Source organism: Cetorhinus maximus, chromosome 4 (genome assembly GCF_964194155.1).
Source record: "Cetorhinus maximus chromosome 4, sCetMax3.hap1.1, whole genome shotgun sequence".
Lineage (NCBI taxonomy): Eukaryota > Metazoa > Chordata > Chondrichthyes > Lamniformes > Cetorhinidae > Cetorhinus > Cetorhinus maximus.
Window position 1 is genome coordinate 175,958,079 of NC_135882.1, and position 14,439 is coordinate 175,972,517.

The window sequence follows — 14,439 nt, forward strand, 5'->3', positions numbered from 1 at the left end:
AACATTTAAGTAGTATTTGGATGTGCAATTGCGATGCCATGGCATACAAGGCTATGGGCCTAGTGAAAATGGTATCAGAATAGTTAGGTACTTGTTTGACCGGCACAGACTTGATGGGCCGAAGGACCTTTTTCTGTGCTGTAGAACTCTCTATCTATCTCTGATAAGGTGCTATATAAATGCAAGGTGTTGCATTGGACCCTTCAGAGATACTTCAGGTGCAACAGTCATAGGTAATGGAAACAACTTAGGGGACGACACAGAAAACCAGTCACAGGGTCAAAGAATATAGGTTGGCTGGAGAAGTCTACAGTTCAGTAAAGCCATGGAGAGATTTAGGATCAGAAATAGGAGCCTGCTCTGCCATTCAACCAGATCATGGCTGGCCTTATGCCTCAACTCCATTTCTTCACCTGCTCCCTATTACCCGCAATTCCTGGAAATCAAAAATCTGTCTCAGCCTTGACTATACTCAATGGTGGAGCATCCAAAACCCTCTGAGTTAGGTAATTCAAAAGATTCATAATCTCCTGAGTGAAGAAATTCCTCCTCATCTCAATTCTAAATGATCGGCCCCTTATCCTGAGACTGTTTCCTTGTGTTCCAGATTCCCCAGCCAGGGGAAACAATGAATTTAAAAAAAACCTAGTCTCACATTCCCAAGCCAGGGGAAACAACCTCTCAGAGTCTATAACAAAAACAGAATTACCTGGAAAAACTCAGCAGGTCTGGCAGCATCGGCGGAGAAGAAATCAGTTAACGTTTCGAGCCTTCATGGCCCTTCGGCAGAACTGAAGCATAGTTAGGAGAAGGGAGAAATATAAACTGGTTTAAGGTGGGGTTGGGGGGTGGTGGGGGGGGGAAGAGACGTTGAGGGTGTGGTGATTGTGGAGATAAGCAGTGATAGGAGCAGATAATCAAAAGATGTCACAGACAAAAGGGTCAAAGAGGTGTTGAACACCTTGAAGGTGTTCAACACCTCTTTGACCCTTTTGTCTGTGACATCTTTTGATTATCTGCTCCTATCACTGCTTATCTCTACAATCACCACACCCTCAACGTCTCTCTCCCCCCACCCCCCCGCCCCCCCACTTTAAACCAGTTTATATTTCTCCCTTCTCCTAACTATGCTTCAGTTCTGCCGAAGGGCCATGAAGGCTCGAAACGTTAACTGATTTCTTCTCCGCCGATGCTGCCAGTCCTGCTGAGTTTTTCCAGGTAATTCTGTTTTTGTTTTGGATTTCCAGCATCCGCAGTAGCTTTTAGCTTTTTGTTTTTATCTCAGAGTCTATACCCTGTCAAGCTCCTTCAGAATCCAGTAGGTTTCGATGAGATCACCTCTCATTCTTCTAAACTCCTGGGATTATAGGCACAATTTACTCTGCCTCCCATCATAGGACAACCCCCTCATCCCAGGCACATTTTAGTGAGCCTTTGTTGTACTGTCTCCAAGGCAAGTATATCTTCCTTAAATATGGAGACCAAAATTGCTCACAGTATTCCAGATGTGGTCTCACAAAAGCCCTATACAATTGTAGCAAGACTTCCTTATTCTTGTATTCCAATCCCCTTGCAACAAAAGACAACATTCCATTTGTTTTCCTAACTGCTTGCTGCATCTCCATATTAACTTTTTATGTTTCTTATATGAGCACAGCAAAGTTTTCTGAACATCAACATTTAAAAGCTTCGTGTGCTGTAAAAAAAAAATTCTAGTTTTATTCTTACTACCAAGTGAATAACCTCACACTTCCCCACATTATATTCTATCTGCCACCTTGTTACCCACTCACTTAACCTGTCTTTATCTCTTTGCAGCCTGTGTCCTCCTCACAGTTTACATTCCCACCTAACTTTATATCAGCAGCAAACTTGGATACATTACTCTCAATCTCTCTGTCCAAGCCATTAATTTAGATTGCAAATAACTGAGGCCTCAGTACTGATCCTTGCAGCACTCCACTGATGTAGCCTGCCAAATGAGAACAAGGGTTTCGAACTGATTAAATTGAGAAATGTAGAAAAATCCAGATCTGTGAAAATAGGGGTGATGGAAAAAGGATTGGGTTTGGGAGTGGATACAAGCGGCACCGTATTAAACAAATTGATATTTCAGTAGCTAGAAAGTGAACAGGTGAAATAGAATCTGGAGCCGACATGTGTGACAGTGGCCACGTGGTAGGAATAAAGGCAGCAAAAGGCTGAAGAGGAAGAAATGTGATCTTAAAAATTTCCACCCCTCCATCATTTTCACATGGTCCATCTCTGACACTTCCCTTCCCTTCCTTGACCTCTCTGTCTCAATTTCTGGTGATTAGACTGTCCACCAATATCCATTACAAGCCTACCGACTCCCACAGCTACCTTGACTACAGCTCCTCACACCCCGCGTCCTGTAAGGACTCCATCTCATTCTCTCAGTTCCTTCGCCTCCGTCGCATCTGTTCTGATGATGCCACTTTCAAAAACAGTTCCTCTGACATGTCTTCCTTCTTTCTTAACCGAGGTTTTCCAACCACGGTGGTTGACAGGGCCCTCAACCATGTCCGGCCCATCTCCCACGCATCTGCCCTCACACCTTCCTCTCCCTCCCAGAAACATGATAGGGTCCCCCTTGTCCTCACTTATCACCCCACCAGCCTCCGCATTCAAAGGATCATCCTCCGCCATTTCCACCAACTCCAGCATGATGCCACCACCAAACACATCTTCCCCTCACCCCCCCAGCGGCATTCCGCAGGGATCGTTCCCTCCGGGACACCCTGGTCCACTCCTCCTCAGCCCCCTCCCACGGCACCTTCCCATGCAACCGCAGAAGATGCAACACCTGCCCCTTTACTTCCCCTCTCCTCACCATCCAAGGGCTCAAACACTCATTTCAAGTGAAGCAGCATTTCCCTTGCACTTCCCTACTGCATTCGTTGCTCCCTATGCGGTTTCCTCTACATTGGAGAGACCAAACGCAGACTGGGTGACCGCTTTGCGGAACACCTTCGGTCTGTTCGCAAGCTTTACCCAGACCTCCCTGTCGCTTGCAATTTCAACACTCCACCCTGCTCTCATGCCCACATGTCCGTCCTTGGCCTGCTGCATTGTTCCAGTGAAGCTCAACGCAAACTGGAGGAACAGCACCTCATCTTCCGACTAGGCATTTTACAGCCTTCCGGACTGAATATTGAGTTCAACAATTTTAGATCATGAACTCTCTCCTCCATCCCCACCCTCTTTCCGATCCCCCACTTTTTTCCCCCCAATAATTTATATAGATTTTTCTTTTCCCGACTATTTCCATTATTTTTAAATGTATTTCCATCCATTGTTTTATCTCTACCTTTTAGCCTTTTTCGATTCCTTCACCCCACCCCACCCCCACTAGGGCTATCTGTACCTTGTTTGTCCTGTTTTCTATCCTTAATTAGCACATTCCTTAGATAATATCATTACCTTCAACACCTCTTTGTCCTTTTGTCTGTGACATCCTTTGGTTATCTCCACCTATCACTGGCCCTCTATCCAGCTCTACTTGCCCCATCCCCCCTCAAACCAGCTTATATTTCACCTCTCTTCTATTTTTACTTAGTTCTGTTGAAGGGTCATTCGGACCTGAAACATTAACTGTGTTCCCTTCTGCAGATGCTGCCAGACCTGCTGAGTTTTTCCAGGTATTTTTGTTTTTGTAATGGATAACATGGGTTTGAAACTTAATTTTAAGCATACCATCTAGCTCAACACAAATGAGTCAAGAAAGGGGATGGAGTTCAGAGAAAGTCAACAGAAGAGAAATAGTAAGAGGAGAGCAATTTATACAGTGCTCTTTGACAGAGCAAAACGTTCCAAGGCACTTGACAGAAACATAATCACGCACAAATTGACTCCCAGCCAAAGGTGGAGATATTAGGAGTGGGGGTGGTGAATAAAAACTTGGTAACAGAAGTGACTTTCAAGGAGGGTCTGAAAGGAGAGGAAGGAGGTGGAGAAGCAGAAAGGTTTCTATGCTGCAAAACTACAAGGTGATACTGAGATACTCAGATGAGTAAATGCAGCATCTACAATCAATGGGCAAATGCCACATGATCAAAATCACATCAAATATCAGAGACAACCAGAGTTGGAATAGCAACCCCACCATTGTTGGTTCTATTCTCCTTCACAGGGAGTGGTTTCTTTGCCAGATCCTGGAATAAAGCCAGCTTTAGCAGGATATTTAAGGAAAGTCAGTACAGGTTTATTAAAGACAAATCATGTTTAACCAGTTTTTCGATGAGATAACAGAGGGGAGGGTAATATAGTACGTAGTTGATGTGGTGTAGTGGAATAAAAGAGCAGTAGCAACATAGATATGACATTATAAAAACATGTGTTTGGCTTCTACTGGAATATTGTGTCCAATTCTGTGCACTGCACTATAGGAAGGATGTGAAGCTTTAGAGAGGGTAGAAAAAGATTTATAAGAATGGTGCTGCAGATGAGGGGTTTCATTTATGTGGCTAGATTGGAGAAGCTGGGGTTGTTTTCCTTAGAGAAGGTTGATGGGCCTTTTGATGGTGCTGTTTAAAATCATGAGGGATCTGGACACAGTAGGCTGAGAGAAATTGTTTCCATTGGCAGAAGGGCTGAGGACCAGAGGACACCGATTTGAGGTGATTGGCAAAAGAATGAAAAGGCAACATGAGGAAAAGTTACTTTAAGCAGCAAGTGGTTAGGATCAGGAATGCACTGCCCAAGAACAAAGTGGAGGCAGATTCAATCGCGGATTTCAAAAAAGAATTTTCCAAATAAGATTGGTACCCCCAAACATTAATTACTTGTGCCAACACAGAATCAGACCACATCAAAGATGATCAATAAGCTGACATGCCTCAATTTTATCCAGCGCAGTCTCTCCCCCGAAACACTGCACTAACTTTCATAAGGTGAACAGGAAAGATGTCCCAAGTGCTATGACAGCAAGAGGTATATTTACTCAAACAGACTATGCCATCGGCGCAATTATCAAAAATCTTAAAAATACTCAATGCACCTACTCACGTAGCTAATGGAGCCTTCATGTCCTTACTTTCACTTGCATACATGAGGGAAGATAATCCCTGCAGACGGTCTCCAGGAAACCCCAGTAAGTTGATGATTTTCAGCAGGTTAGGAGGTACCATTGATATACAAAGATGGAAAAGTCCGTACCCAAAGCTGACAGCACCTTTCAGTCTACTTAGTGACTCTTCTTGTTGAGATACAGCAGGAATATGGTTATCATTAGCCCGATCAGACGTCAGCGATTCCTGAGACCTCTTTTTATGCATCATCTGTAGAGCGTCAATTTCAGCATAACATTTATTATAAATTTTCCATGCTTTTCGGAGGATCCATCCACCTTTAATGTATGCTTTAATTTGGGAGGAGAGAAAGAAAATCTTTGTCAACCTTTAGAAGAAACATTTTTTTTAAAAAAAAAACACCCTGTAACTGTGGCAAAGTTAAGCTAAATTGACCAAAATCACCAAAAAGCAGAAAAATAAACCAAAGCAGTCCTGTGAAAGATTAACCTCCTCCACCCAACCACCCCAACCCACCTCACCAATCCACTCAGCACCCTGCGCTCAGCATGGGACACTGTTTGATCTGTGGTGACTAGCTAGTGATGTGGTAAGGTGAAAACTATTGCACAGGGAGATATAATTGTACTTGGCACCCAATGCCATTCATAGGCCCAAAGACATGGCAGCGTGGCGTTTCTGTGCTTATAACTTCTGAAGCTTAATTTTAAGAATATGGGATTAACCCGTAATTACACGCCAAGCCACCCACCCTTATCTGGAATTACACTCCTATGAACATGTTTTGCACAGGTTGTTGTGGGTAGTTTTCCCGGGTGATATATCCCATGGGCCTGAGTGTGGCCTAAGCTACTTCTTCTCACCAATGACAAGTGGACCAGGCAAGCTATATTTGTATATAAATAGATAAACAATATTACATATATATATATATAGCAACAATGCACTAAGGAGCTGAGCGCAGGCCACAGTACAATAAGTATTAAAAGGACTACTAAATATAGGTAAAAAGGGCTCAATTCTTTCCTTTTAAACACACTAGTGAGAATTATTACAAATAGAAATTTTCCGAAGGATATCCAAGTAACTTTCAACACAGGAACATTAAAATAAAAAATTTCACTTGAACTCTCAACATACCTGAGAGCTCCTGCTTCACAAAGGAAAGTACTGCAAGATAGACCTGACAGTCTGCAATGATGATTTGTCGTTGGAGTTTATCAACATCTAATGCACTGGGCTTCTGCATATCAACCTTTAAATAGAAGGAAAAGAAAAATTTTAACATGGCGTAACAAGTTTAAAGGGCCTGATTATTGTCAGCTTTAGTTTTCTCCAATGGTCAGATAACTCTGGTATCAGAGAAACACAAACTGAAACCTGTGAAATTAAGTAATATAGAGAGAATGATGGCATGTCAAGCTTAGCCTCGACTCAACCCCAAGACATAAAATAGTCCGTGATATTAGTTATTTTGCTATGCAATTATTTTATGCCTGGAAACTCATGGTAGACTCATTTTCTAGTCAAACCTTGTCCTTAATAAGCAGGAGTGTCATGATTAATCTTACTAACTGATGCAAGAGATTACAAATTCAAGTATCTAAAATGCTGCAACTGATTCACAGACCAGGGCTTAGTTAAAAGGACTTGGGTACTAAAAATAAGTATTTTAGGCAATATTGTTCAGGATGCAATATAGTTTGGCAAACTGTTTAATAAAAAATGCCAGGAAACAGCTCAGCTTGCTCCCTTCCTGTAATTAAACATAATGGCTTTGCAATCAGTGTCAAACTTTCAAATGCTATCCTGGACTTGAAGGCATTGACCAGGACCTTGTTCCAAGCTGTAGATGTACCCCTTGGATCAGTGGAATATCAGAACTTGCACATTAAATGGTTGTTCTCCCACTCAACAAATATGGACATATAAAGTTTTATATTGAAATTGTCAGGAATGAGCCAAAGGGATTACAGAGGTCCTGAAATGATACAGATGAGTTGCTGGAAATTCCTCAGCACTGATTTCAGCATCAACTTGCATTTATATCGTACCTTTAACCTAGTAAACTGCTAAAGACACTTCAGGGGAGTGTTAACAAACAGGGAGAGCCACATCAAGATTTTAAGCTATGGCCCTAAAAGCTTGGACAAAAAGAGGTGGATTTTAAAAAGTGTCTCTTAAAAGGAGAGAAGTACAGAGGCAGAGGTTTAAGGAGTTTATCGCCTAGACGGCTGAAGGCACAGTGCCAGGGATGACGCCGTGGAAAGCAGGGATGTGCAAAAGGCCAGAATGAGGAAAACAAAGGTCTCTGAGGGTTGTGGGGTTAGAAAGAATACAAAGATAGGATGGTCTGAGGTCATGGATAGATTTGAAAACAAGGGTTGAGTTTTTTTCAAATTGAAGCACTGATGGGCTGACAGTCAGTGTAGTATGTTAGTGAGCACAAGGGTGTTGGGTGACTTGGTGGAAGTTAGGGTAGGTGCAAAAAATTTTTCAATGAGTGCAAGTTTATGGAAAGTGCTTGATGGGGGGCCTGCCAGTAGAACATTGGAATAGTTGACTCTTGATGCATGATGATAAGGGTTTCAGCAGCAGCAGGTTTTTTTTCCATTCTTTCACAGGGTGTGGTGTCACTGGCCAGGCCAGCATTTACTGCCCTTGAGTTGGTGGTGTGAGCTTTTTTTAAATTCATTTATGGGATATGGATGTCGCTGGCTAGGTCAGCATTTATTGAGTTTCCCCAGTTGCCCTTGAGAAGGTGGTGGTGAGCTGCCTTCTTGAATCACTGCAGTCTACATGGTGTAGGTACACCCACAGTGCTGTTAGGGAAGGGGTTCCAGGATTTTGACCCAGTAACAGTGAAGGAACGGCGATATATTTCCAAACAAGGATGGTGAGTGGCTTGGAGGGGAAATTCCAGGTGGTGGTGTTCCCATGTATCTGCTGCCCTTGTCATTCTAAATGGCAGTGGTCGTGGGTTTGGAAGGTGCTGCCTAAGGAGCCCTGGTGCGCTTCTGCAGTGCATCTTGTAGATGGAACACTGCTGCCACTGCTTGTCGGTGGTGGAGGGAGTGAAGGTTTGTGGATGGGGTGCAAATATAGTGGGCTGCTTTGTCCTGGATATTGTCAAGCTTCTTGAGTATTGTTGGAGCTGCACTCATTCAGACAATTGGAGAGTACTACATCTCACTCTGGACTTGCGCCTTGTAGATGGTGCACAGGTTTTGGGGAGTCAAAAGGCGAGTGTGCAGGGTCCCTTGCCACTGACCTGCTCTTGTAGCCACAGTATTTATGTGACTAGTCCACTTCAGTTTCTGGTCAATGGTAACCCCCGTGATGTTGACAGTGGGGGATTCAGCGATGATAACTTCAAGGGGTAATGACTGAATTCTCTCTTGTTGGAGATGGTCATTGCCCGGCACTTCTGTGGCGCAAATGTACCTTGCCACTCGTCAGTCCAAGCCTGGATAGTTTCCAAGTCTTGCTGCTTTGGCCATGGACTGCTTAAGAATCTGAGCCATTGCAAATGGTGCTGAACATGGTGCAATCATCAGCGAACATCTCCACTTCTGACCTTATGATGGAAGGAAGGTCATTGATGAAGCAGTTGATGATGGTTGGGCTGAGGACACGACCTGGAGGAACTCCTGCAGTGATGTCCTGGAACTTAGATAATTAACCTCCAACAACCACAACCATCTTCCTTTGAGCTAAGTATAACTCAAACCAGCGGAGAGTTTTCCCCCGATTCCCATTGATTCTAGTTTTGCTAGGGCTCCTTAATGCCACACTCGGTTATTGCCTTTGCAGTTTCCAGTGCCTTCAGCTGTTTATTGATATCATGTGGAGTGAATCGAATTGGCGAAAGACTGACATCTGTGATGCTGGGGACTTCCGCCGGAGGAGGAGGAGGCCAAGATGGATCAAGCACTTGGCATTTCTAGCTGACAATTGTTGCAAATAATTCAACCTTATCTTTTGCACTGATGATGATGGAGGAGCCCAGCACAAGGACGGGGATATTGGTGGAGCCTCCTCCTCCAGTGAGTTGTTTCATTGTCCACCACCATTCACGGCTGGATGTGGCAGGATTGCAGAGCTTAGATCTGATCTGTTGGTTATGGAATCACTTAGCTCTGTCTATCACTTGTTGCTTATGCTGTCTGGCACGCAAGTGTTGTAGATTCACCAGGTTGACACCTCATTTTTAGGTATGCCTGGTGCTGTTCCTGGCATGACCTCCTGCATTCTTCAATTGAGCAAGGGTTGATCCCCTGGCTTGGTGGTTATTGTAGAATGGGGGATATGCCGGGCCATGAGATTACAGACTGTGGTTGCGTACAATTCTGTTGTTGCTGATGGCTCACAGCGCCTCATGGATGCCCAGTCTCGAGTTGCTAGATCTGTTCGAAATCTATCCCATTAGCACGGTGGTAGTGCCACACAACACAATGGAGGGCATCCTCAATGTGAAGACAGGACTTTGTCTCCATAAGGACTGTGTGTTGGTCACTCCTACCAATACCGTCATGGACAGGTGCATCTGCAGCAGGCAGGTTGGTGAGGATAAGGTCAAGTACGTTTCTTCCTCTTGTTGATTCCCTCACCACCTGCCGCAGACCCAGTCTAGAAGCTATGACTCGGCAAGCTTGGTCTCTGGTGGTGCTTCCGAGCCACTCTTGGTGATGGACATTGAAGCCCCCCACCCAGAGTACATTCTGTGCCCTTGCCACCCGCAGTGCTTCCTCCGAGTAGTGTTCAACATGGAAGACCACTGATTCATCAGCTGGGGGGGGGGTGTAATCAGCAGGAGGTTTCCTTGCCCATGTTTGACCCGATACCATGATGTTGCAGGCTCCCAGGGTAACTCCTTCCCGACCATATGCCACTGTGCCGCCACCTCTGGTGGGCCCTGCCGGTTAGAAAGCTCATACCAGGGATGGTGGTGGTGATGGTGATGTCTGGAACATTATCTGTAAGGTATGATTCCGTGAGAATGACTATATCAGGCTACTGCTCGACTGGTCGGTAAGACAGCTCTCCTAATTTTGGCGCAAGCCCCCAGTTGTTAGTAAGGAGGACTTTGCAGGGATGAGTTTGTCATTGCCGTTCCCAATGCAAAGATCGATGCCAGGTGGTCCGTCCGGTTTCATTCCTTTTTATTGACTTGTTGGTGGTTTGATACAACTGAGTGACATTTCAGAGGGCATTTAAGAGTCAACCACATTGCCGTGGGTCTGGAGGCCAGGCCAGGGCAGAAGACGGTCTCTGCTGTGAGGATGGCAGATTTCCTTCCCTAAAGGATATTAGTGAATCAGATGGGGTTTTATGACAACCAACAATGGGTTCACGGTTAACAGCAGACTTTTAATTCCAGATTTTTATTGAATTCAAATTCCATCTGCCGTGGTGGGATTCGAACCTGGGTCCCCAGAGCATTACCCTGGGTGCCTGAATTACCAGCCCAGTGACAATACCACTACGCCACCGCCACTACCTTGAATCGCTGCAGTCCATCTGATGTAGGAGCACCCACAGTGGTGTTAGGGAGAAAGCTCCAGGATTTTGACCCAGTGACAATGAAGGAACGCCAGTATAATTCCAAGTCAGGATGGTGTGCGGCTTGGAGGGGAACTTGCAGGTGGCAGTAGTCCCCCAGGTCTGCTGTCCTTGTCCTTCAAGGCAGTAGTGGTCAAAGGTTTGGAAGGTGCTGTCGAAGGAGCCTTGGTTAGTTGCTACACTGCTGCCACTGTGCATCGGTGGTGGAGGGAGTGAATGTTAAAGGTGGTGGATGGGGTGCCAATCCATTGGGCTGCTTTGTCCTGGATGGTGTCAAGCTTCTTCAGTGTTGAAGCTGCACTCATCCAGGCCAGTACAGAGTATTCCATCACACTCCTGAGTTGAGGTGGACAGGCTTGTGGGGAGTTAGGCGAGTTAATCACTGCAGAATTCTGATCCACTGACCTGCTCTGGCTACAAGAGTGTTTATATGGCTGGTTCAGTTCAGTTTCTGGTGAATGGTAAAATCCAGGATGTTGATAGTGGGGGATTCAGTAATAGCAATGCCAGTGAATGTCAAGGGGACATGGTTAGATTCTCTCTTGTTGGAGATGGTCATTGCCTGGCACTTGTGTGGCGCAAATGTTACTTGCCACTTAGTTTCCAGGTGTTGCTGCATACAGACACAGACTGCCAGCAATGTCAGCAAATGAGCTGAGGCAAGGGCGATTTATGAAAAAAAAACAGATCTTGCATTTTACAAATATGTACAAAGCAATGGTAACGTTCATGTATAGTCTCTTAAATTCAAAGTTGTATCAGATAATACAGTTCTTCAAGGCCACTGAATTCCTATTTAATTTGCATTGTTTACTTCAAATCACTGGATAATTAATTTTTAGTGCAGAGAAACAACTTTGAGTCACTGTACAAATCAGTTGTTAGATTGTAACCTGAAAAGCATGTTCAGTTGTGCGTGCCCTTCTTCAGGAAGGATGCAGTAATTATGCAGTGGGTAAAGAGATTTAGTGAAAATGATACCAGGGATAAGAGGCTTCAGTCAGATTTAGTTATGAGGTTTAGGGCACACTTGAGAAGATGAGTTCTTTTCACTAGGGCATTGAAGATTACGATAAGGCTTTGATGTAGTAATTAGGAAAAACTATTTTCACTGGTCGGTGTGAGCAGAGACTTAAAGATCAGAACCAAGAGGCTGATAGAAGAAACTAAGACCACTTTTATATATTAATTAAAAAATAATGCTACTAGGACAGGGAATGTCCTACCATGAAGTGGAATTCATAATAGCTTTTCAAAGGAATAAGCAAATGAATGAAAAGTTCAAAGCCAGTGCAAGCATGATGTGCAGTACTAAAAGTTCTGTGATTCTGTATTTCAAGGTGTCTGATATATGAATAATGAAATCTTATACCATATTACTGTGGAGTGAGTCTAGGCTTGGTGGTAGCATTTCCATCTGAAGAGTCCACAAACATGATGGGTTGAAATCACACTGCAGAGTGCCAGCAAGCATAAAGTGTTCCACTCTCCGCGGAATAGGTCGACATCCAGTAAGATATTTGCATCTGACCGAAGGGGAATGGCATCTTCTCCACCAATCGGAATACGAAGTACCATTAAATTGGTCGGGACAGGGGTTCTGTCGTTCATTATGTGACTCGAGTAGGACTGACAGTAGTCATAAGTTAATAAATTTCCATTTTATTTCAATGCAAGTTTGCTCTCCCCTCTTTGCTTACCTCTACCAGGAGGTAATTGATTCAACAGTCAGGGAATTGGGGGAGTGGGAGGTGGAGGGGGTAATAGTGAGGCGGCTGGTCATTTCTCACTTTTCTTGTGTGCTCAGAGAGCACATACCATTCCGTTCCGTTTACCCCAACAATTTTTTTCAATAAAGAAAAGTTGAAAGCTATGTTTGAAATATACACAAGCAGAATAGCTGATGGGTTTAATTTGCGTCTCCAGCGCTTTTGGATTCTATTCAGTCTTTCTAACTGAGTTGCCCACTTCCAAATCAATTTTAATTAAGCCAGAACGATGATATCTAATCCAATACCAAGTATGTTCTTACAGCTACATCAACATGAAACACATTCAGTAGTCTCAGCTTGCTTCCATCCATCTTTAAACAGATGCATGATCATTGGTCGCTTCATTCCTTACAAATTCAGCTTTTGCGGTTGGTTTAGCTTTTTGTGGCCAATACTATTTTAAACATGGTCATTTATGGCTTGTCATTTCCTTTCTGCAAGTAAAATGGTTGCAGATAATCTGACCAGGTGGAATGTCAAACTGTTAATAGTCTGCACTGATACTCATCAGACTACTAATACATAAATAGAATAACTAAGCTTCCCAAAGACAGATATTGGCGAGGGTGAGGGGGGGAAAGAAAGTGAAAGACAGAGTGAAATGTTCACTTGCACTTAAAAGTTCGTGGCAGTACAATTAACAGAGAAAAGAAAAAAATTTAAATGAAAACAAATTTTCATGATTTGTAATTATTCTGAATCAAGCTATTACATATATATCATGGTTAAAAAAAAAGAGGATTTCAGTGCCATTATACAATAAATTCTTCAAGTAATGGATTACTTTTGACATGCAATCACTATTACATAGGTAAGAGTTATCTCAGTGTTGTCTAACAGTGGAGCTTTCCCTTTACTGAAGCAATCCATATACAAATGCAGCAAGACCTGGGCAATGTCCAGGCTTGGGCTGACAAGTGGCAAGTGACATTCGTGCCAAACAAGGGCCAGGCAATCACCAATTCCAACAAGAAAGGACCTAACCACCTCCCCTTGACATTCAACATCATAACCATCACTGAATCCCCCACTATCAACATCCTGGGTGCTACCATCGACCAGAAATTGAATTATAGCACAGTATTTATATGGCTAGCCTAACAGCAGGTCAGAGGAATGGAATCCTGCACCGAGTAACTCACCTCCTGACTCCCCAAAGCCTGTCCACCATCTACAAAGGAACAAGTCAGCAGTGTGATGGAACACTCACCACTTGCCAGGATGAGGGCAGTTCCAACAGCACAAGAAGCTTGACACCATCCAGGACAAAGCAGCCCACTTGACTGGCACCCCATCCACCACCTTCAACATTCACACCCTCCACCACTGACGCACAGTGGTAGAAGTGTATACCATCTACAAGAGGCACTGCAGCAACTCTCCCTGGCTCCTTCAACAGCACCTTTGAAATCTGCTGCTAGCACCACCACCTGCAAGTTCCCCATCAAGCCACATGCCATTCTGACTTAGAACTATATCATTGTTCCTTCACTGTCGCTGGGTCAAAATCCTGGAACTCCCTTCCTAACAGCACTACAGGTGTTCCTGCAACATGGACTCCAGCGGTTCAAGAAGGCAGCTCAGCACCACCTTCTCAAGCACAATTAGGGATGGGCAATAAAAATGCTGGCCTAGCCAGTGACAGCCCCATTCCATGAAAGGATAAAAAAAAATCTATAAGACAGCGAGAGAAAGTACTTGCTCTAGCCTTCTGCTAAGAGGTCTCATTTGTAAACAATCTGGAAGCTTTAAAAGATTACCAACAAGCTTAACCTCATCCATCAACTTAAGCATTCTCTCCCTTCTCCAGCCACTCAGAGAGGCAGCAGTGTGTACCATCTATAAAATTCACTGCGGAACGCACCAAGGCTCCTTCGACAGCACCTTGATGCTGAAATAGGTTGCACTGAAGGCATCCTGCGGGATAATGGCTACCCTGATCTGATCATTGCTAGCTGCATATTACAAAAACTCATGAATGGGCCTAAGGCCGCCATTTTCAGCCCTGAAAAGTGCCCAGTCTACCTCAGATTACCCTGGAAAGGCAAGGTATC

General features: G+C 44.1%; 1 protein-coding gene across 1 annotated transcript in view; it reads right to left on the reverse strand.

The window, feature by feature from the left end:
• ttc39c (tetratricopeptide repeat domain 39C) overlaps positions 1–14,439 on the reverse strand; it is a 116,340-nt gene that overhangs the window by 49,998 nt on the left and 51,903 nt on the right. Inside the window, exons 4-5 of the mRNA XM_078541168.1 lie at positions 6,192–6,306; positions 5,029–5,380 (exon numbers count right to left, since the gene is read on the reverse strand). Of these exons, the coding sequence (XP_078397294.1) occupies positions 5,029–5,380; positions 6,192–6,306 (467 nt within the window). The remainder of the gene's footprint in view (positions 1–5,028; positions 5,381–6,191; positions 6,307–14,439) is intronic.